Here is a 15,036-nt window from a genome sequence, read left to right as displayed (position 1 = left end):
AAGTAAAACACCTCCTGCTCTTTGTCATTTCTGGCTCTGCTGTCAGTTTCAGATTTTGCCGCTCTTGGTGCTGCTTCAGGGCAGGCAGAATAAGGATTCTTCTACCCAACATGATTCAACAGGGTCCAAGGGAGTCCTGAGGCTCAAAATTTTTCCCCTCCTGGAAGACAATCAGCTTCACCCTTTAAATGTATTGGGTGCTTAAAATTCCCCCATTATTTATCACCAAAGATTATTTATCTCAACTGTCACTTTTCTACATGAAGCCTCTCATGATTTCCTCTACTCAATTCAGCCTCCCACTCCAGATATAATAAATCAATCCATTATCTTGTTTCCATGATTAAAACTAATCATATTGTATTATATAATTAGTTTTTTATGTTTCTGTCTCCCCTACCGGACAGTAAAAGTCTCAAAGGTTAGAGCCACATCTTATTAATCTTTGTTTTCCCAGCATTTGAACAGTAATTAATGTTCCATGAATGAGAATAGTGCCTGAGATTCTACCACACAGCATTCCTTTGGATTCCTTTCCTACAAAGCTTCTTCTTAAATGTGAATACTGTTGGGTAGAATATCATGATGTAATACTATTTGGGCAATTATCATTGGTAAACTATTAAAGCATTTCTCTTGAGAGAGACCAAGATGGGGATGAAAATACTGGGGGCTAGAGAGTCTGCCAAAAGATGATTTAAAAGGGAGAGAAAAGGCTCACAAAGTGAGGCATCAAAGATTATCTACTTGATGATTTTGTTTTTTAGGCCAAATCTATCTCTCAGCTCAAGGCTAATTTACTACGGAGAATTATGCTTTCAAACTTTTTGCCCATAGAAGATGAAGGAGTTGACTGTCACAATTAATCTAGAGATGCATTTGTATCTGCAATATAACAGGGTACATGGAACCTTGCCTAAAGCCAATACGCCTTTAGGCTAGAACTCAATAATGATGCACTTATAAAAATGTTCCAGCTATTACCAAAAACCCTGGCAAGCTGAGGGGCTCTTTTCACAGCCAGTCCTCTGGGGTTCTCCAGTGACTCAGTGTGCCCCTGCTACACCCCAGCTCATTAAGTTGCTGGGTTATACAGACAGACATTAATTACTCAGAATTAAGTGCCTGTGTGTAAATGATTATTTTGGATAATTCCAAAGGTTATTCTAAAGAAGTACCATTAACTCCCTAGTAATTTTGACTTATGTTCAAAAAACTTTACTCAGGAAGGCCAGTCACCCCTTGACTGAACTGGTTTGCTTTCCAATCTTCTTCCTGGCTCTCCTCTCTGTAGAATCCTTAGCATCTAAAAAGATTGTCTCCCCAGAGATTAACAAATTAATTAATTTATTTAATCAGGACCCCTGAAAAAAAGTCTCAATAAATATCTGAATCACTCTCTGACTGGCTGTTGTGTTGCTGACACAACTTTTGTGAACAGCCATGTTAAGGTGCTTCCAATAGAGGGCTCACTTAAGAAGCAAGACAAGGCTGAAACTCTGTCCATACTGCCCTCACCACCACAGCTACTGCTCTTTGTACCAGCAGGCTTCCTGGAACCAGACAGTTTTAGGTATTTGAGCATAATCTTTTTTTAAACAGAAAATTCACATTTTAATTTTTCCCCCAAAGGTAGTGATTTTTCATTAATATTTGCATCAAATTGAAAGTTTCCTTTTAGGTGGTCCCCTTGCCCACTTCACACACACCCCTTGCCAAAATATTAGCATTAAGATTAATATCTGATAATTAAACTATAGAATTCACATATCATAATGAGGATTTGAAAAGTCATCTTGAAAGAGATGATCATTTCCATAATGATGAGACTTTAAACCAGATAAGAGGCTATGAGCACTACATCATTACACTCAGAAAGTTCTTGTCTTGCTCCCTTACCTACCCTTGACATGTTACATAACTTTTTGTACCTCAGGTTCTTCCTCTTTAAAATAATAATAATAATAATAATGATAATGATAATGATAATAATAATAAAGACCTATCTCGTAGGATCGTTTGGGGTGTGTATCAGTGAAATGATACACCTAACACAGTGTCTGGCTCATAATAGGCACTCAATAAATGTTAGAAATTATTATTATTAACCTCCACTGACAGAATATACATTCAGATTGAAGCACCGACCTGTGCCTTGTACTATGCAAGAAAAGGGCATAGAATCATGAAATTTCAGAATACCAGAGATAAAGAAGAGAGTCTAGTAGAAATGGGAAATCCAGATAATTTACAAAGAATTGGAAATCAGAATAATATCAGACTTCTCAACATAACCACTAAAGCTATAAAAGAATGACTAATGCTTTAAAAATGTTGAGAGAAAGTGATTTTCAACATGGAATTCTGTGTAGAAACAATCTAGAGTGATGGAAGAATGATACATTACCCTCAGTATCCTCAGAGAGAAAAGATAATGTATCTGTAAAACAAAAACAAGATGCGATGAAAACAGGAACTTAGTGAAAAAAGGGGAGATAGAAAGAATTCTTGAAAGAAATTTTTAAGAGATTTACTAGAATAACTCAAAAATAAGTACTGGAAGATAAGGTCAAGACAATATCTTAGAAAATAGGGGAATCATAAGTCAAAAGAAAAGACAATAGAAGATAAAAGAAAATTAACAAATTCAGGAATAACATTCAACAAATAATAGCTCCAAAGAGACAGAGACAGAAAAGGAGAGGAATAAAATTATCCAACAAAAATATACATCTCCTTAAACTGAAAGACATGAGCCTCCAGGTTAGAACACTCCATCCTGTGCTTTATCATAAGTGGAAAAAAAAATACTATGAATGAAAAAGGCATGTAATCAGGAAAATTCAGAAGCATTGCAAAAGGGAAAAACCCACACGGCATACGATAAGAAATCAGAATGACTTTAGTTCAACAACTGCTGGAGATAGAAGAAAATGCAATTATAGACTTAAATAATAGCCTTAAACATTCAGATGCACAACCAATCTATCCATCTACTATGAGGATAGAATAACACATTTTCAGACCTACAGGTCAAAAATTTTATCTCCTTCATACTTTTTTAGGTAACTCTACCAGGGATGCTATCCAGCACATGAACGCATGCTCCAGTAAAACCAAAGCAAAGTGAGATTTGGGATTGAGGAGACAGAAGTTCTATTATAATTTAATAACAAAGAGAAGTCCTATGTAACAGAGGAGGAAAGTCTAGGAAGACAGCAGTGAAGCAGACCTGGAATAAAAAGTAAGTCAAGAGGATAGATGACTCTGAGAGACTGATATCTGAGGGGAAATGGAACTGACAGCTTATATGATTGTTTGAGCTTTTGTAAATAAGATTTAAAAACAGTTGGCAGATCCACTGGAACACTTAAGAAAAGTTAGCAATAGACACGTAGAAAACCAAGCAATAAAAATTAAAACAACCCACATTCTGGTCATGATTTCTAAATACCATTTCCCAATAAAATGAACTGAAACTCTTAGAGAAATGGCTAATTCTAAGGCCAAGAAGGGAAAATCATACAAGATGAAACTGGAGCATTTTTTAGTGTCAGAAAGTAGGAAAGTACCCAAAAAGCATAAGCATGGGATCATATCAAAAGGATGCAGGAGTCAACCTGAAAGAACTTCCAATGACCAAAGCTGGAACAATTTGAGCAAGAAAATAAATAACCCAGTATATGACATAATCCAAAGTATAAAATAAATACCTATAAATTCATACTGATATAAATAAATGACTGAATAAATAAATAAATGAGAGAGAAGAGACAAATATTTAAGGGGGAAAAAAAAAAAAAACTTACGTAGATCTGTCTCTCCCTTCCAGGAGATGAGGCCTAGTTATGCCTTTCTGTGAGTGTGAGCCAGACCTTGTGATTTACCTCCAAAAAGTGGATTATATAGAACAAGGATAGTAACTTCACACTGGAAAATACTAGTAAATACTTCCTTGGCCAGCAATTAAGGTTAGCACGACCAGTGATAATTCATGATTATGTTATATATCCACTAATGTGATGAAAAGGGCACTCTCTCTCTCTCTGAGTCTGTTCTTCCCGAAAACCCATAATCCCAATCTTTAAAATTTAAACAAACCCTTATTGGAGAACATTTTACAAAACATCTGCCCAATACTCCTCAAAACTGTCAAGGTCATGAAAAGCAAAGAAAGACTGAGAAACTGTAACAGACCAGATGGGACTCAAGAGACAGGACAACCAAATGCAATGTGACACCTCAGGTGGAATTCTGGAACTGAAAAAAGATGCTAGTGGAAAAATGATTGAAACCCTAACAAAGTTTGGGGTTATTAGCAATGTACCAATGTTGGTTTTTTAGTATGGACGGTATACCGTGATAGTGTAAGATATTAGTGGAAACTAGTTGAAAGGTGTATAGAAACAGTCTTTACTATCTTTGCAACTTTTCTGGAAATCTAAAATTATTCCAAAATTAAAAGTTTATTTTTCATAAAGCACCAGTTAACTCCAGTAAATCAAACATTTGTATAAAAAGAAAATATAATTCAGTATACCACCTGGCTCTACAGTAAATAATACTTATATTGTCACAATAAAATAATTCCAAATACTGATTTAACCAAAAATTACAACATCACTATGATGGAAGAATGGGAGGGAAGAAAATAGAGGAGGTGTGTGAAAGAGACTTCAGTCTCATTTATCAGAGGGAATCAATAGGTAATGTAAAATATGAATAAACTAAGAAATAGCAGTGTACAGATGTTATTTTCAAATATAGAGGTAGGTAACAATACAAACAACTAAAAGAACTGAAAGTGATTGGAATTAAGACATAAGAATGGGGAAAGGGACTGCTATTTTTTGTATTTGGTGTTTCATTTGATTAAAACAAACAAAAACCTCTCTTCAACAAAATACCTGGTCTTTTTTTTCCCTTCGTGAAATCAGAAAAGAGGTTCAAGAAAGAAAATTCTTTACAGCTTTATCTAAGCAGTATCTAGGAAGGAGTTACCCCAATCTGTGAAAGACATAGCCCTCCTGTGACCAATATTATCCCCATTTTATGCCTAGTATTATTCTCACATAGTAGGTCCACAAGAAACACTTTTTGAACCAACGAAGTGAGTATATGAGCCATGGGGGTTAGCTCCCACTCTGTACTGGGCACTAAATATATATCATCTCGTTTAAATTCACACACAAAAAAACTTCAAGGTGAGTATTATTTCCACTTTAAAGTTATGAAACTGATGTGTAGAGGTTAAATATTTTGCTTATTGTCACACAGTTAATAAATGGCAAGTGTGATCTAAACATAGCTCTGTCTGGCACTAAAATCAAGTTACTTTAGTGCTCATACCACCCTGCTTTCTATGAACCTCATGGAAAGAACGAGTTAAGGACCAGAATGGTGAGGTGTTAGTCTGAAGAGGCTTCTTGGAGAACTCAAGCATGAAATAACCAGAAGGAAACAGCAGAGAACTCATAATCCATCAAAACAAAATTCAGGAAAGTCCAGAGGTAGAAAAGAACAGGAAATGATAGGGTGACTGGCTGGGCTAGAGAATAAGTACAAAAGGGAAATGGTTAATATTTCCAAAGCTTCTTAGTATCAAGCTATGAAGGCTTCAACCACAATTTCACCAACTCTCTTTTAGCATTAAAGTTAAGAGTTGGACTGAAGTTAGACTACCTAATACAAATCTCAAGTCTGTAACCTTAGGCAAAATGACCTTTATGTGTCTTGGTTTCTTCATTTGTTAAATGAGGAAAGTAATTGTATAATCCTCAGAGTATTGTAGTGAGGATTAAAAGAGACAAAACATTAAAATTCACAAAACTATTCCTGGCATATTAAGTGCTCAATAAATGCTGGCTATGATTGGTTCTGACTTGACTAGTCATAAAACAAAGTTGGTGCCCTCCTCCAGCTCGGCCCAGTGCATCTTTGTAGTGGATTAACTGGTTGGAAATAGGAGATGCTGATGTATTTTCATGGAGTCAGACAAACTTAACAACAAGGAAGGCAGGATTTTCTAATCTATCTGTGCCACAGGAAACCCTTTGGTCCCTCAGCCAGTCTCTCTCTTTAGCAATGTGAATGAAAACAGGCCATTATTGGACTGCCTCACATCTAAACATCAACTCTGTCACATTGCTTTGATTCATTTTTCATTCTTTTATTTGGTCAAAACATTTTATTGGCACTTTCCATGAGCAAGGAGCTCTGCTAAGCCCTGTATCAGATATAAAGACACAAAGTTTGTACCTCGTTACCTCTTGGTTGGGCTCTAGCAACAGCACCATTACTTATCTCCCTGCCTCCTCTCTCTTACCTGTCTACGTCAATTTATACAAAGCTCCAGATAACTCTTTTGAGAGTGTAAAATTTGGATCATGTTGTTTTCCCCTCAAAAATCTTTTGTAAAGGCTTTTCCTTCCCAAATAAAGTTCAAACTTACAAACTTGTCATTTACAGTCCTCCAGCACCTAACCTAAATTCACAGCTCTTATTTCTCTTTATAGGTTTACTACATAACTCACATGGACGCTGAATTGCATTGCTGCTGGGGATTTCCACACTCCATTTGAAATCCCTCTAGCCATTGAAATACTATGTATCCTTAAAGATCAACTCAAAAACCACTTTCCCTTTCAAACCTACATTCATCCCATCCACCCAGTCCACCAACAAATATATGTTGAGCATTTCCCATGTTCTGGGTACCACACTAAGGACAAGGATACACAAACTAATGAGAAAGTAAGACTTCCCCACTTAAGAAGCTCAGAGCCTAGTGAGGGGGAGACAAAATTTACTCAAGTAAGACTGGTTTGAATAAAAATATCTACATGGGGGGGTGCCTGGGTGGCTCAGTCTGTTAAGTGTCTGCTTTCGGCTCAGGTCATGATCTCTGGGTGCTGGGATCAAGCCCTGCGTCGGGCTTCCTGCTCAGCAGGGAGTCTGCTTCTCTCTCTCTCTCCCTCTGCCCCTCCCCACCACTCATTCTCTCTGTGTCTCAAATAAATAAATAAAATCTTTTAAAAAATAAATTAAAAATAAATAAATAAATACACGGGGAAATGGACCAATTAGGAATTGCCAATGTGATCTAGAGGATCCAGGAGCAGTTTCAAAGAAGAGTTGGCACTTGGGCTAAGTGTTGAATAAGCAGGCATCTACTAGGCAAGCAAGGTGGTAAATAGCACACAAGGTGGTGAGGACAGCATAAACCAAAGAACAGGGCATGAAACCATATGGCAGCCCCAGAGACCATCAGTAGACGGGTTTGGCATGGAACGTGAGGAAGAAACAAGGGAGGGCTGGTCTCATGTGCCATACTAAGAACACAAGGCCTTTTTCTAGGGGCCACAGGAGCCATAAAAAGCTTTAAACAAGTAGGTCATATAATGAGATTCCAATTTTAAAACATTCTCTGGCAGCAAGATAAAGGATGAATTGGAGGGGGCGTGATGATGGAGGAAGGGAGACCTGTTAGGATTCTATTCCAGTTTTCCAGTGAGCTGAGAAAGGCAGGACTAAAGCAGGGGCAGCAGGCATACAGTGGAGGGAACTAATTGAGGAATGGTGAAAGGAGAGCAGAGAGGATTTGGTCAGAGTCCAGATATGCGAGGATAAAGAAAACGAGAAGTGGAGGATGACTCTCAAAGCCACCCTCTCCCAGAGCTCTGTCTTCGGTGTGGGGAGGGTAACATTTGCTACACAGGAAATAATATAAGAAAAAAAGTAACAGGCACATATCAGCAATAAAGTTTTGTAATTAAGAGGAGCAATTTCAGTGACTTCTTCAACCCAGAGCCTCTGCTTCAAAGCAATTTTCTGAATCCAATTACGCAGAGGATGATAAAAGGCTTACATATCTAAAAATTAACCTTCTATTTCTCCAAATATCCTGTTTAAAATATTCATACCTTAATGGAGATGACTATGCCCTATTCATTTGGGATTCCTCATGGTACCTCATTCATGAATTTTATTCCAGTGGGCCTGAAAATCCTCAATTACAAAAGTGTCATAGAGGTTACTATTTTCATCAGCCAAATACACTAAGCAGTTAAGGATTCTTCCATTTACTTGTAGGTATCACATTTGCCTGTGCAAATGAATTTGAGGTAAATCTAAACACCAAATTTTGTTTGAGCACCTATCAGTTTCACCAACTACAAAATATAGCACTAGGACACAATATCCCTTTAAAGTAGATTTATTGGCACATTAGGTACAAAATAAGGACTTGCCCGACGTCCAAGAACAAGTAATTAATGGTAGACTCTGAATACAAACCTATCCAGGATCCAGGTTCTGTTGGTAGCTCACACCATTTCTGAAGTGCCAGAACCCGTGCAATAAAAAAGGGAATTGGAAGGTCCCTACTGAATAGCATGGCCATGTACTTCAGGTGGTAGATCGGAAAAAGCAAGTTGCAGTCACAGCATATAAAGGTAAGAAAACGATAGTGAGTGGTTTAGGTGTTGGGAGATAGTTCAGCTGAAAACTAGTATCTTTTTGCTGGAAAACAATATTTGCAGCACATAAAGTGGATGAAATATTAGTAATCAGAATATTTGAGGAACTAAAAGAAAAAGATGATCAACCCATCAAAAAATGAGTAAAAGAACATGGACCAGAATTTCACAGATTAGAAAACACAAATTGTCCTTAAATGTATGAAAAGAGGGACACCTGGGTGGCTCAGTTAAGCATCTGCCTTCGGCTCAGGTCATGATCTCAGGGTCCTGGGATCAGGCCTGCATTGGGCTCCCTGCTCCACGGGAAGCCTGCTTCTTCCTCTCCTCTGCCTGTGGCTCTGCCTACTTGTGCTCTTTCTCTCTGTCAAATAAATAAATTTTTAAAAATCTTTTAAAAAATGTATGAAAAGATATTCAACCTCATTAACCATCAGAAAAAGATGTAAATTAAAACACCACAGTGATATCAAATTTTGTTTATAGATTAACAAAAATTTGAAAAGTCAAAAGCACCAAGAGGCAGCAAGAATAAAAGCTTTTCTTACTTATTAGCAGAGGGAGTATAAATTGTTAAAATCATTTTGAAAAAGTTTGACATTACCTAGTGAATTTAAACATGCTTATACTTTGACTAGAAATTCAAGTCTTATCTATGTACACACCCTAGAGAGAAATTTTCATACATGTGTTTATGAAGAGACATGTACAAATGTCCAAAACATTGCTTATAGTAACAAAAAGGAAAAAAACAAATATCTATAAATAATAGAATGGATAAATAAATTGCAGTATGTTCATAAGATGGAGCTCTATATAATAGCTGAAATAAATTATCCACAGCATTAACATGGATAAATCTCAAAAGCAAGTTTCAGAGAGAGAAGCAAGTAACAAGGAATACACACAATAGGATACAGTTCATATAAAACTTCAAAACAGGCAAAACTAAAGAATCTGTCTCATACAATTCATATATAGGTGATAAAATCATGTAAAAGCAAGAATATTGACACAAAATTCAAGATAGTGACTATTTCTGGAGTGTGATCAGGAAGGGGCACAGAAAAGGCTTTTTAGTCACTGATAATGTTCTCGTTTCTAAATTGAAAGGTGATTGCAAGATGTTTGTTTTAGCATTATTCTCTAAATGGTACATATATCATAATTTCATATCATAATTTATTCACAATGAAAACTTCTAAGCAATAAAAATCTTAAACTAAAGAAGTAACAACTGCATTTTTTTACAATGAGTTCATGTAGGTTCTTTGCCAGCGTGTGGTCCAGCATAGGTGGGCTTCAGGAAGCAGGCTCTCCCACAGGTGCCAGCAGGAAAAGAAGAAAGTGTTCATTCACGGCAATTGTTCATGGTGATTAGGATCCAGTGCAGAGAGCTCCTTCCCAGAGCTAAAATCTCTCCACACCTGTCCACCATAATCCCAAACCTGAAACAGCAAGCAAGGAACAGAAGTTTAGTACTTCAGTGGCCAATGATCAGAACCCATGATACAGGATCATGGGAGAGAATGAGCAAAAGGACTATCCTAGAGAATCCGAGTGGAATGATCAAATTTTGTACTCTTGTCTTTCCCGGTCTTTTTTTCCCACCTTGTAAACTACTCAAGGGCAAAGTCTGTCTTCTGCTTTATTCTACTCTTTGAAATCTTTCTTTCACATCTCAGATAGCTTTCAAGTAAAAATATACTGTGTCTGTCCAATAATGGGATAGATTACTTGATGAATACATAAGGTCACTCCTGGGGGGCCTGGGGGGCTCAGTTGGTAAAAGGTCTGCCTTCCTCTCAGGTCATGATCCCAGGGGGACCCTGGGTTCAAGCCCCTCATGGGGCTCCCCGCTCAGCGGGGAGCCTGCTTCTCCCTCTGCCTCTGCTGCTCCCCCTGTTTGTGCTCTCTCTCTCCCTCCTTCTCTCTGTCAAATAAATAAATAAAATCTTTTAAAAAAAATACATAAGGTCACTCCTGAAAGAGTATGGTCCACTTTGAATAACTACCTTGGGACATATTGACTTCTCAGCCAGAAGCCTTGATCAACCCCCAAAACCTGCTGTTTCCCAAGGCATTTTGTAAACCTCTTTTTGTAAGTCATACATACATACAAATGTGCAAAGCCAACCTCTTGGCTTTAGAGTCACACCTCCAATTTTACTAAACCAAGATTGTTCATTTTGATTAGTACCGGATTCACTGACATTATGAAGAATAGCAGTGCTTCCCACAGAAGAATCTTTTGTTCCCTTAACATTAATTGAAGACTATGCTTCAGACTCTAAAATCAATTCCAAGTTAGGTGCATGTTCTAAAGCCCATGAACAGCTATGGGATAATAAAATGAGCCCCAGAGTTGGAGTTAGAAGTTCAGAGTTTGAGTTCGGGTCTGCTGCTTCCCAGCTATGCTACCTGAACAGGTCTCAGTATCTCTAGGTCTTAATTCCTGAATGACTGATTGATCCTTAAGAGTTGGCTAACTCTCTAAAATGGTTGCTAGAAGGACCAAGTAAGAATTGTATGAAATCACTTTGTAAACTGCTAAACAATGTGTAAATGTAAAGAGTCTTAATTTTAAGCTTAGAAAGTATACACTGAGTTTCTTTTACAAGAGATCCAGCTTTGGGGTTAGAGATCTTTGTATCCCCTTTCCAGACCTACTTGCTGATTCCAGACAAGTAACATAATCTTTCTAAACTGGTTTTTTTTAGCTGGAAGATTGGATTAGTTAATAGGACCTACCTCTCGGTGTCAGAGTAAAGGATTAAATAAGGTAACGTATGTAGATACTTAGACCTATCCCTGGAAATAGTAAGTGCAAAATAAATGTTTATTGCTATTGTGTGCAATGAAAATCCTTCACTGGGCTCCTCCATACAAGTTAGACATTCTCTTTTCCTAAGATCAAATAGTTTATAGTTGATACTGATTAATGGAAGCAAAATCAACTTGTCTTGAATTGTTCATGCTGTTGGTAGGTGAACTGCTAAACAAAGTTTGAATAAGTATAAACATAATCTGTGCTACTGTAACTGCTCATTCCCCCAGTGGGGACTTCTTTCTTGCTTTGATAGATACTAACAAATGAGGTGCTTGTGTAGGGTGTGAGGAGGTGCCTTTCCTCTGCCTTCAACTACATGTTTGGGCAATCTAGACTCAATTCAGCCCTACTGATTTCACATATTAGAAAGAGAACTTTGAGAATTTATAACCACTCAACATTCAAGCATCAATTGAACACTGATTGAACACCACTTTTGAGGAAGGGGTTGTATGAAGTACTAAACATAAAAATGAAGCAGATCTTTTTTTTTTTTTTTTAAGCAAGATGGTGGAGTAGGACCTGACTTCTCACATCATACATCATTTGGATGGGAATCTAAATTTTCTGTTTCCTTTTAACAAGGAAAATATATAATGAAAAATAAGTATTATAAGGGAAATCAGATATTTTTAGTGATGCTAATGTGGTAAACTCTGCTGTGGAGTTCACAAAACCTTTATTTTGATAACTTTATGCTTTGATAGAAAAAAAAAAACCCACAATTGTTGCACAACTGAAACAACTTCAAGCAGAAATGGAACTATTATAAAGATGTTTGAAGATCAAAAAAAACAACAAGGTAAATGCAGTCAACCAGAGACAGACAGATGCTGTTTGACAACCTAGCTGATGAACAGGATTTTAAGTAACAATATTTTAGACAGGCTCTCAGGTATGCAAAATTCCAATATGAATGTAGTAATTATTCAGGAACAGCAGGATATCTTTACCTTTTTTTTAGAGTTTGTTTCAGTAATGGATAGAACTGTTTTGAGTTTACTCTGAGGAAAAGAGTCCTCCGAAATCCTAATGCAGCCATAGAAGGCCTCACATGATGAAGAGGAAACATAGATTCTGTCATTCTTTTACTCTTGTCTCATCATCAGTGAACATGGCTCATTCACTGGTCTCTGTGTTCTTCAATTAGCCCCAAAGCAGTTAATAATATTATTAGTCTCTTCTTTTATCAGCCACAATATCTTGAAATAATTCAGACCATGTGTGCCCACATTCTCCACTATTTGGCTACATCAGTCATAACAAACATGTTGGAAAATGCAAGCAGGTGCTAAAAACCCTTCAAAGTTGTTCAGTAAGAGTTTTTCACATATAAAGACTATTTCAGTTTGTTGAATGAGGAGATGTGAGTAGGTGCTTATGGACTTCTTGGTGGCTGGGCTTGAGGATTTCCTTGAAAATGCTGCTCTTTTCATATTTGAGAGCTTTGGTTGCATCTAGCAGTGTATCAGTATTAAATATGCTGGCACAGAAACTGAACATGACCCTAGAAGAAGCTGAAAGGTGTATTCTGAATTTATTAGAAATACAAGATTGATTCTAAAATAAGCCATATGGTGATGGGCAGTCTCACCTCATCCACAAGTAATCAAAAAGAACAAAGTCTCTCATTTACAAATCAGATATTGGCCATGAATATGGAGAAGAAACTTAATCAGAATTACAGGACAGAAGTTCCCAACTGGGCAACTCAGGACTTTGGTTCTACAGCATACCAAATGTATTTCCCCTAAACTTGCATATTGAAATCCTAATTCTGGTGTTATGATGTTTGGAGGTGGAACCTTCAGGAGGTGATTAGGTCTGAGGGTAGAGCCTTCATGAGTGAGATTAGTGCCCTTATAAGAAGAGGCCAGAGAGCTAGCTCACTCTTTCCACCATGTGAGGATACAACAAGAAGTCAGCCATCTGCAATCCTGAAGAAGACTCTGACCAGAACCTGACCATACTGGCATCATGATCTTGGATTTCCAGCCTCCAGTGCAATGAAAAATGAAGTTCTGTTGTTTATAAGCCACCCTATCTGTGGTACTATAACAGCCTAAACTAACTGATAGCCCCTACTAACGAATTATAAAAGAAATATTTAGAAAGTCAATATCATAAATCCATTATAAGAGAGTATGATATACATTTTAGAAGTAATGAAAATACTGTGTAGAAATTTGGGTACAGTGAAATAAATCAGACCTAGATCTTGTCCTCAAATCATCTATAACCTAATAAAGAAGAAAAAAACAAAAATAACCAAAATGCAAAATGGAAACTTAAAATGGCATAAAAGATGATAGAGTTAGGTTCTGTAGGATTTCAGAAGATGAGAAAATCCTTAAAGCTGGAGGAACCAATGGAAGATTTATGAAGAAATGGGCATTTGATCTGGGCATTGAAGAATGGTAGGATTTGATATATGGAGGAGGGAGGAAAAAGCAAAAAGAAAGCAAAGATATAGGGGAGATATGGCTTTTGTACATCAAACTAGCTTTTCCCCTTGATTGGAAGGCATGTGAAGAACATTAGCAGGGCATTAGTGCAAGAAGCTAAGCTGAACTAACTCACAAAGGTCCTGAAGCCTAGTCACAACATGGCACAAAGCAGCCCTCCTCCACCTCCCCTTTTAGACTTCTTTCTGACAGAATGCTTTCCAGAAAGTTCCCATTCATGGTTCCCCACTTAATGCCATGGCCTTATTTAAATAAGGCCTGACACCCAACACCTCTCTCCTTTCTTCCCCAAGACATTTCCCTTCTAGCCTTGACAGGATGCACGGCTACAGAGCAGCCTGAGTACCAAGTTCCCACTTTTGCAGATCTTACAGAGAAACTTGCGGTGTGGCAAGCTGCCAGACCCTGATCACTTAGCCAGGGCAGCCCGCCATGGGGGAGTTAATCTGACGTGCAGAATGAGCTGCGAGGCTCCCTCTCCAAAGACACCACTAGGGCATCAGTGCTAAATTGCACCTGACATTTAATTCCAGCTTTGGGCAGTTCTGTGTGAAACTTGACTTCACTGAGACATTGATCAGCCTGCAGCTCTTCATGAGCTTTGACACAATCAATTTTCTCCAGTGGATTGGGCGATCATTAGCTGACTTACAGCAAGGCCTGGGTCACGCACAGCTTTCTACAGGCCTTGGAACTGCACACCGGGAGGAAATGATGAAAAATTGCTGCTGGCAAGTGACTGCCCCCTTCCCTGCAGAACATAACCAACAAGAGTATGAAGAGCAGACCCACATTCAACCTCATCATCTCGGAAATCTGGGTCTTTGAGAAGGATAAGAAAATTATCCAGTTGATATAGGAAAAGGGGACAAAGTTGGATAAGACTCTACTCACTTGAGGTATCCTTTACAACCATGCCTTATTGTCTCAATTGTTCTAAACTTATTCTCCCCATCTTTACTTATCTAGTACTGTCTAGAAATGAAACAAAAAATATGACACTAGGGTGGCTTCACATGACTTATTATGAGGCTTTGGTCAGTCAATCAGCAAACATTTATTGTGTTCTGAGAAACAATGTGAAGGCAAAACAGGTTTTTGAGCCACTAATTCACACCCTTATATGCAGAACTGCCCTGCAACAAGACAATATGGATAACTTCTTATATTATATGATTCATAAATTGCAAAAAGGCGTGCTACTCCCAAAATATGAACCACACTTCAGAAAGCACCTCTACATTTGTTCCCAACTCTGTGCCCA

The 15,036-nt window shown here is 37.7% G+C and overlaps 1 protein-coding gene and 1 pseudogene across 2 annotated transcripts in view; one reads left to right on the top strand and one right to left on the bottom strand.

The window, feature by feature from the left end:
• Positions 1-8,867: 8,867 nt before the first annotated feature.
• Positions 8,868-15,036, bottom strand: part of TBX15 (T-box transcription factor 15) — a 176,784-nt gene continuing 170,615 nt past the window's right edge. The window contains exon 9 of one of the 2 annotated variants that reach the window (XM_034990183.1): positions 8,868-9,925. Coding sequence is in view for 1 of the 2 variants with exons in the window: in XM_034990185.1 (XP_034846076.1) it covers positions 9,888-9,925 (38 nt within the window). In the remaining variant the exon portion in view is untranslated. The remainder of the gene's footprint in view (positions 9,926-15,036) is intronic. The other variant, XM_034990185.1, reaches the window with a different exon arrangement.
• Positions 11,815-13,191, top strand: LOC118000463 (annotated as a pseudogene).

This window comes from Mirounga leonina, unplaced genomic scaffold (assembly GCF_011800145.1).
Source record: "Mirounga leonina isolate KUSES-001 unplaced genomic scaffold, KU_Mleo_1.0 Mir_507, whole genome shotgun sequence".
Classification (NCBI taxonomy): domain Eukaryota; kingdom Metazoa; phylum Chordata; class Mammalia; order Carnivora; family Phocidae; genus Mirounga; species Mirounga leonina.
Note: the sequence above shows the minus strand (reverse complement) of the source record. Positions and strands in the feature narration are given on the sequence as shown.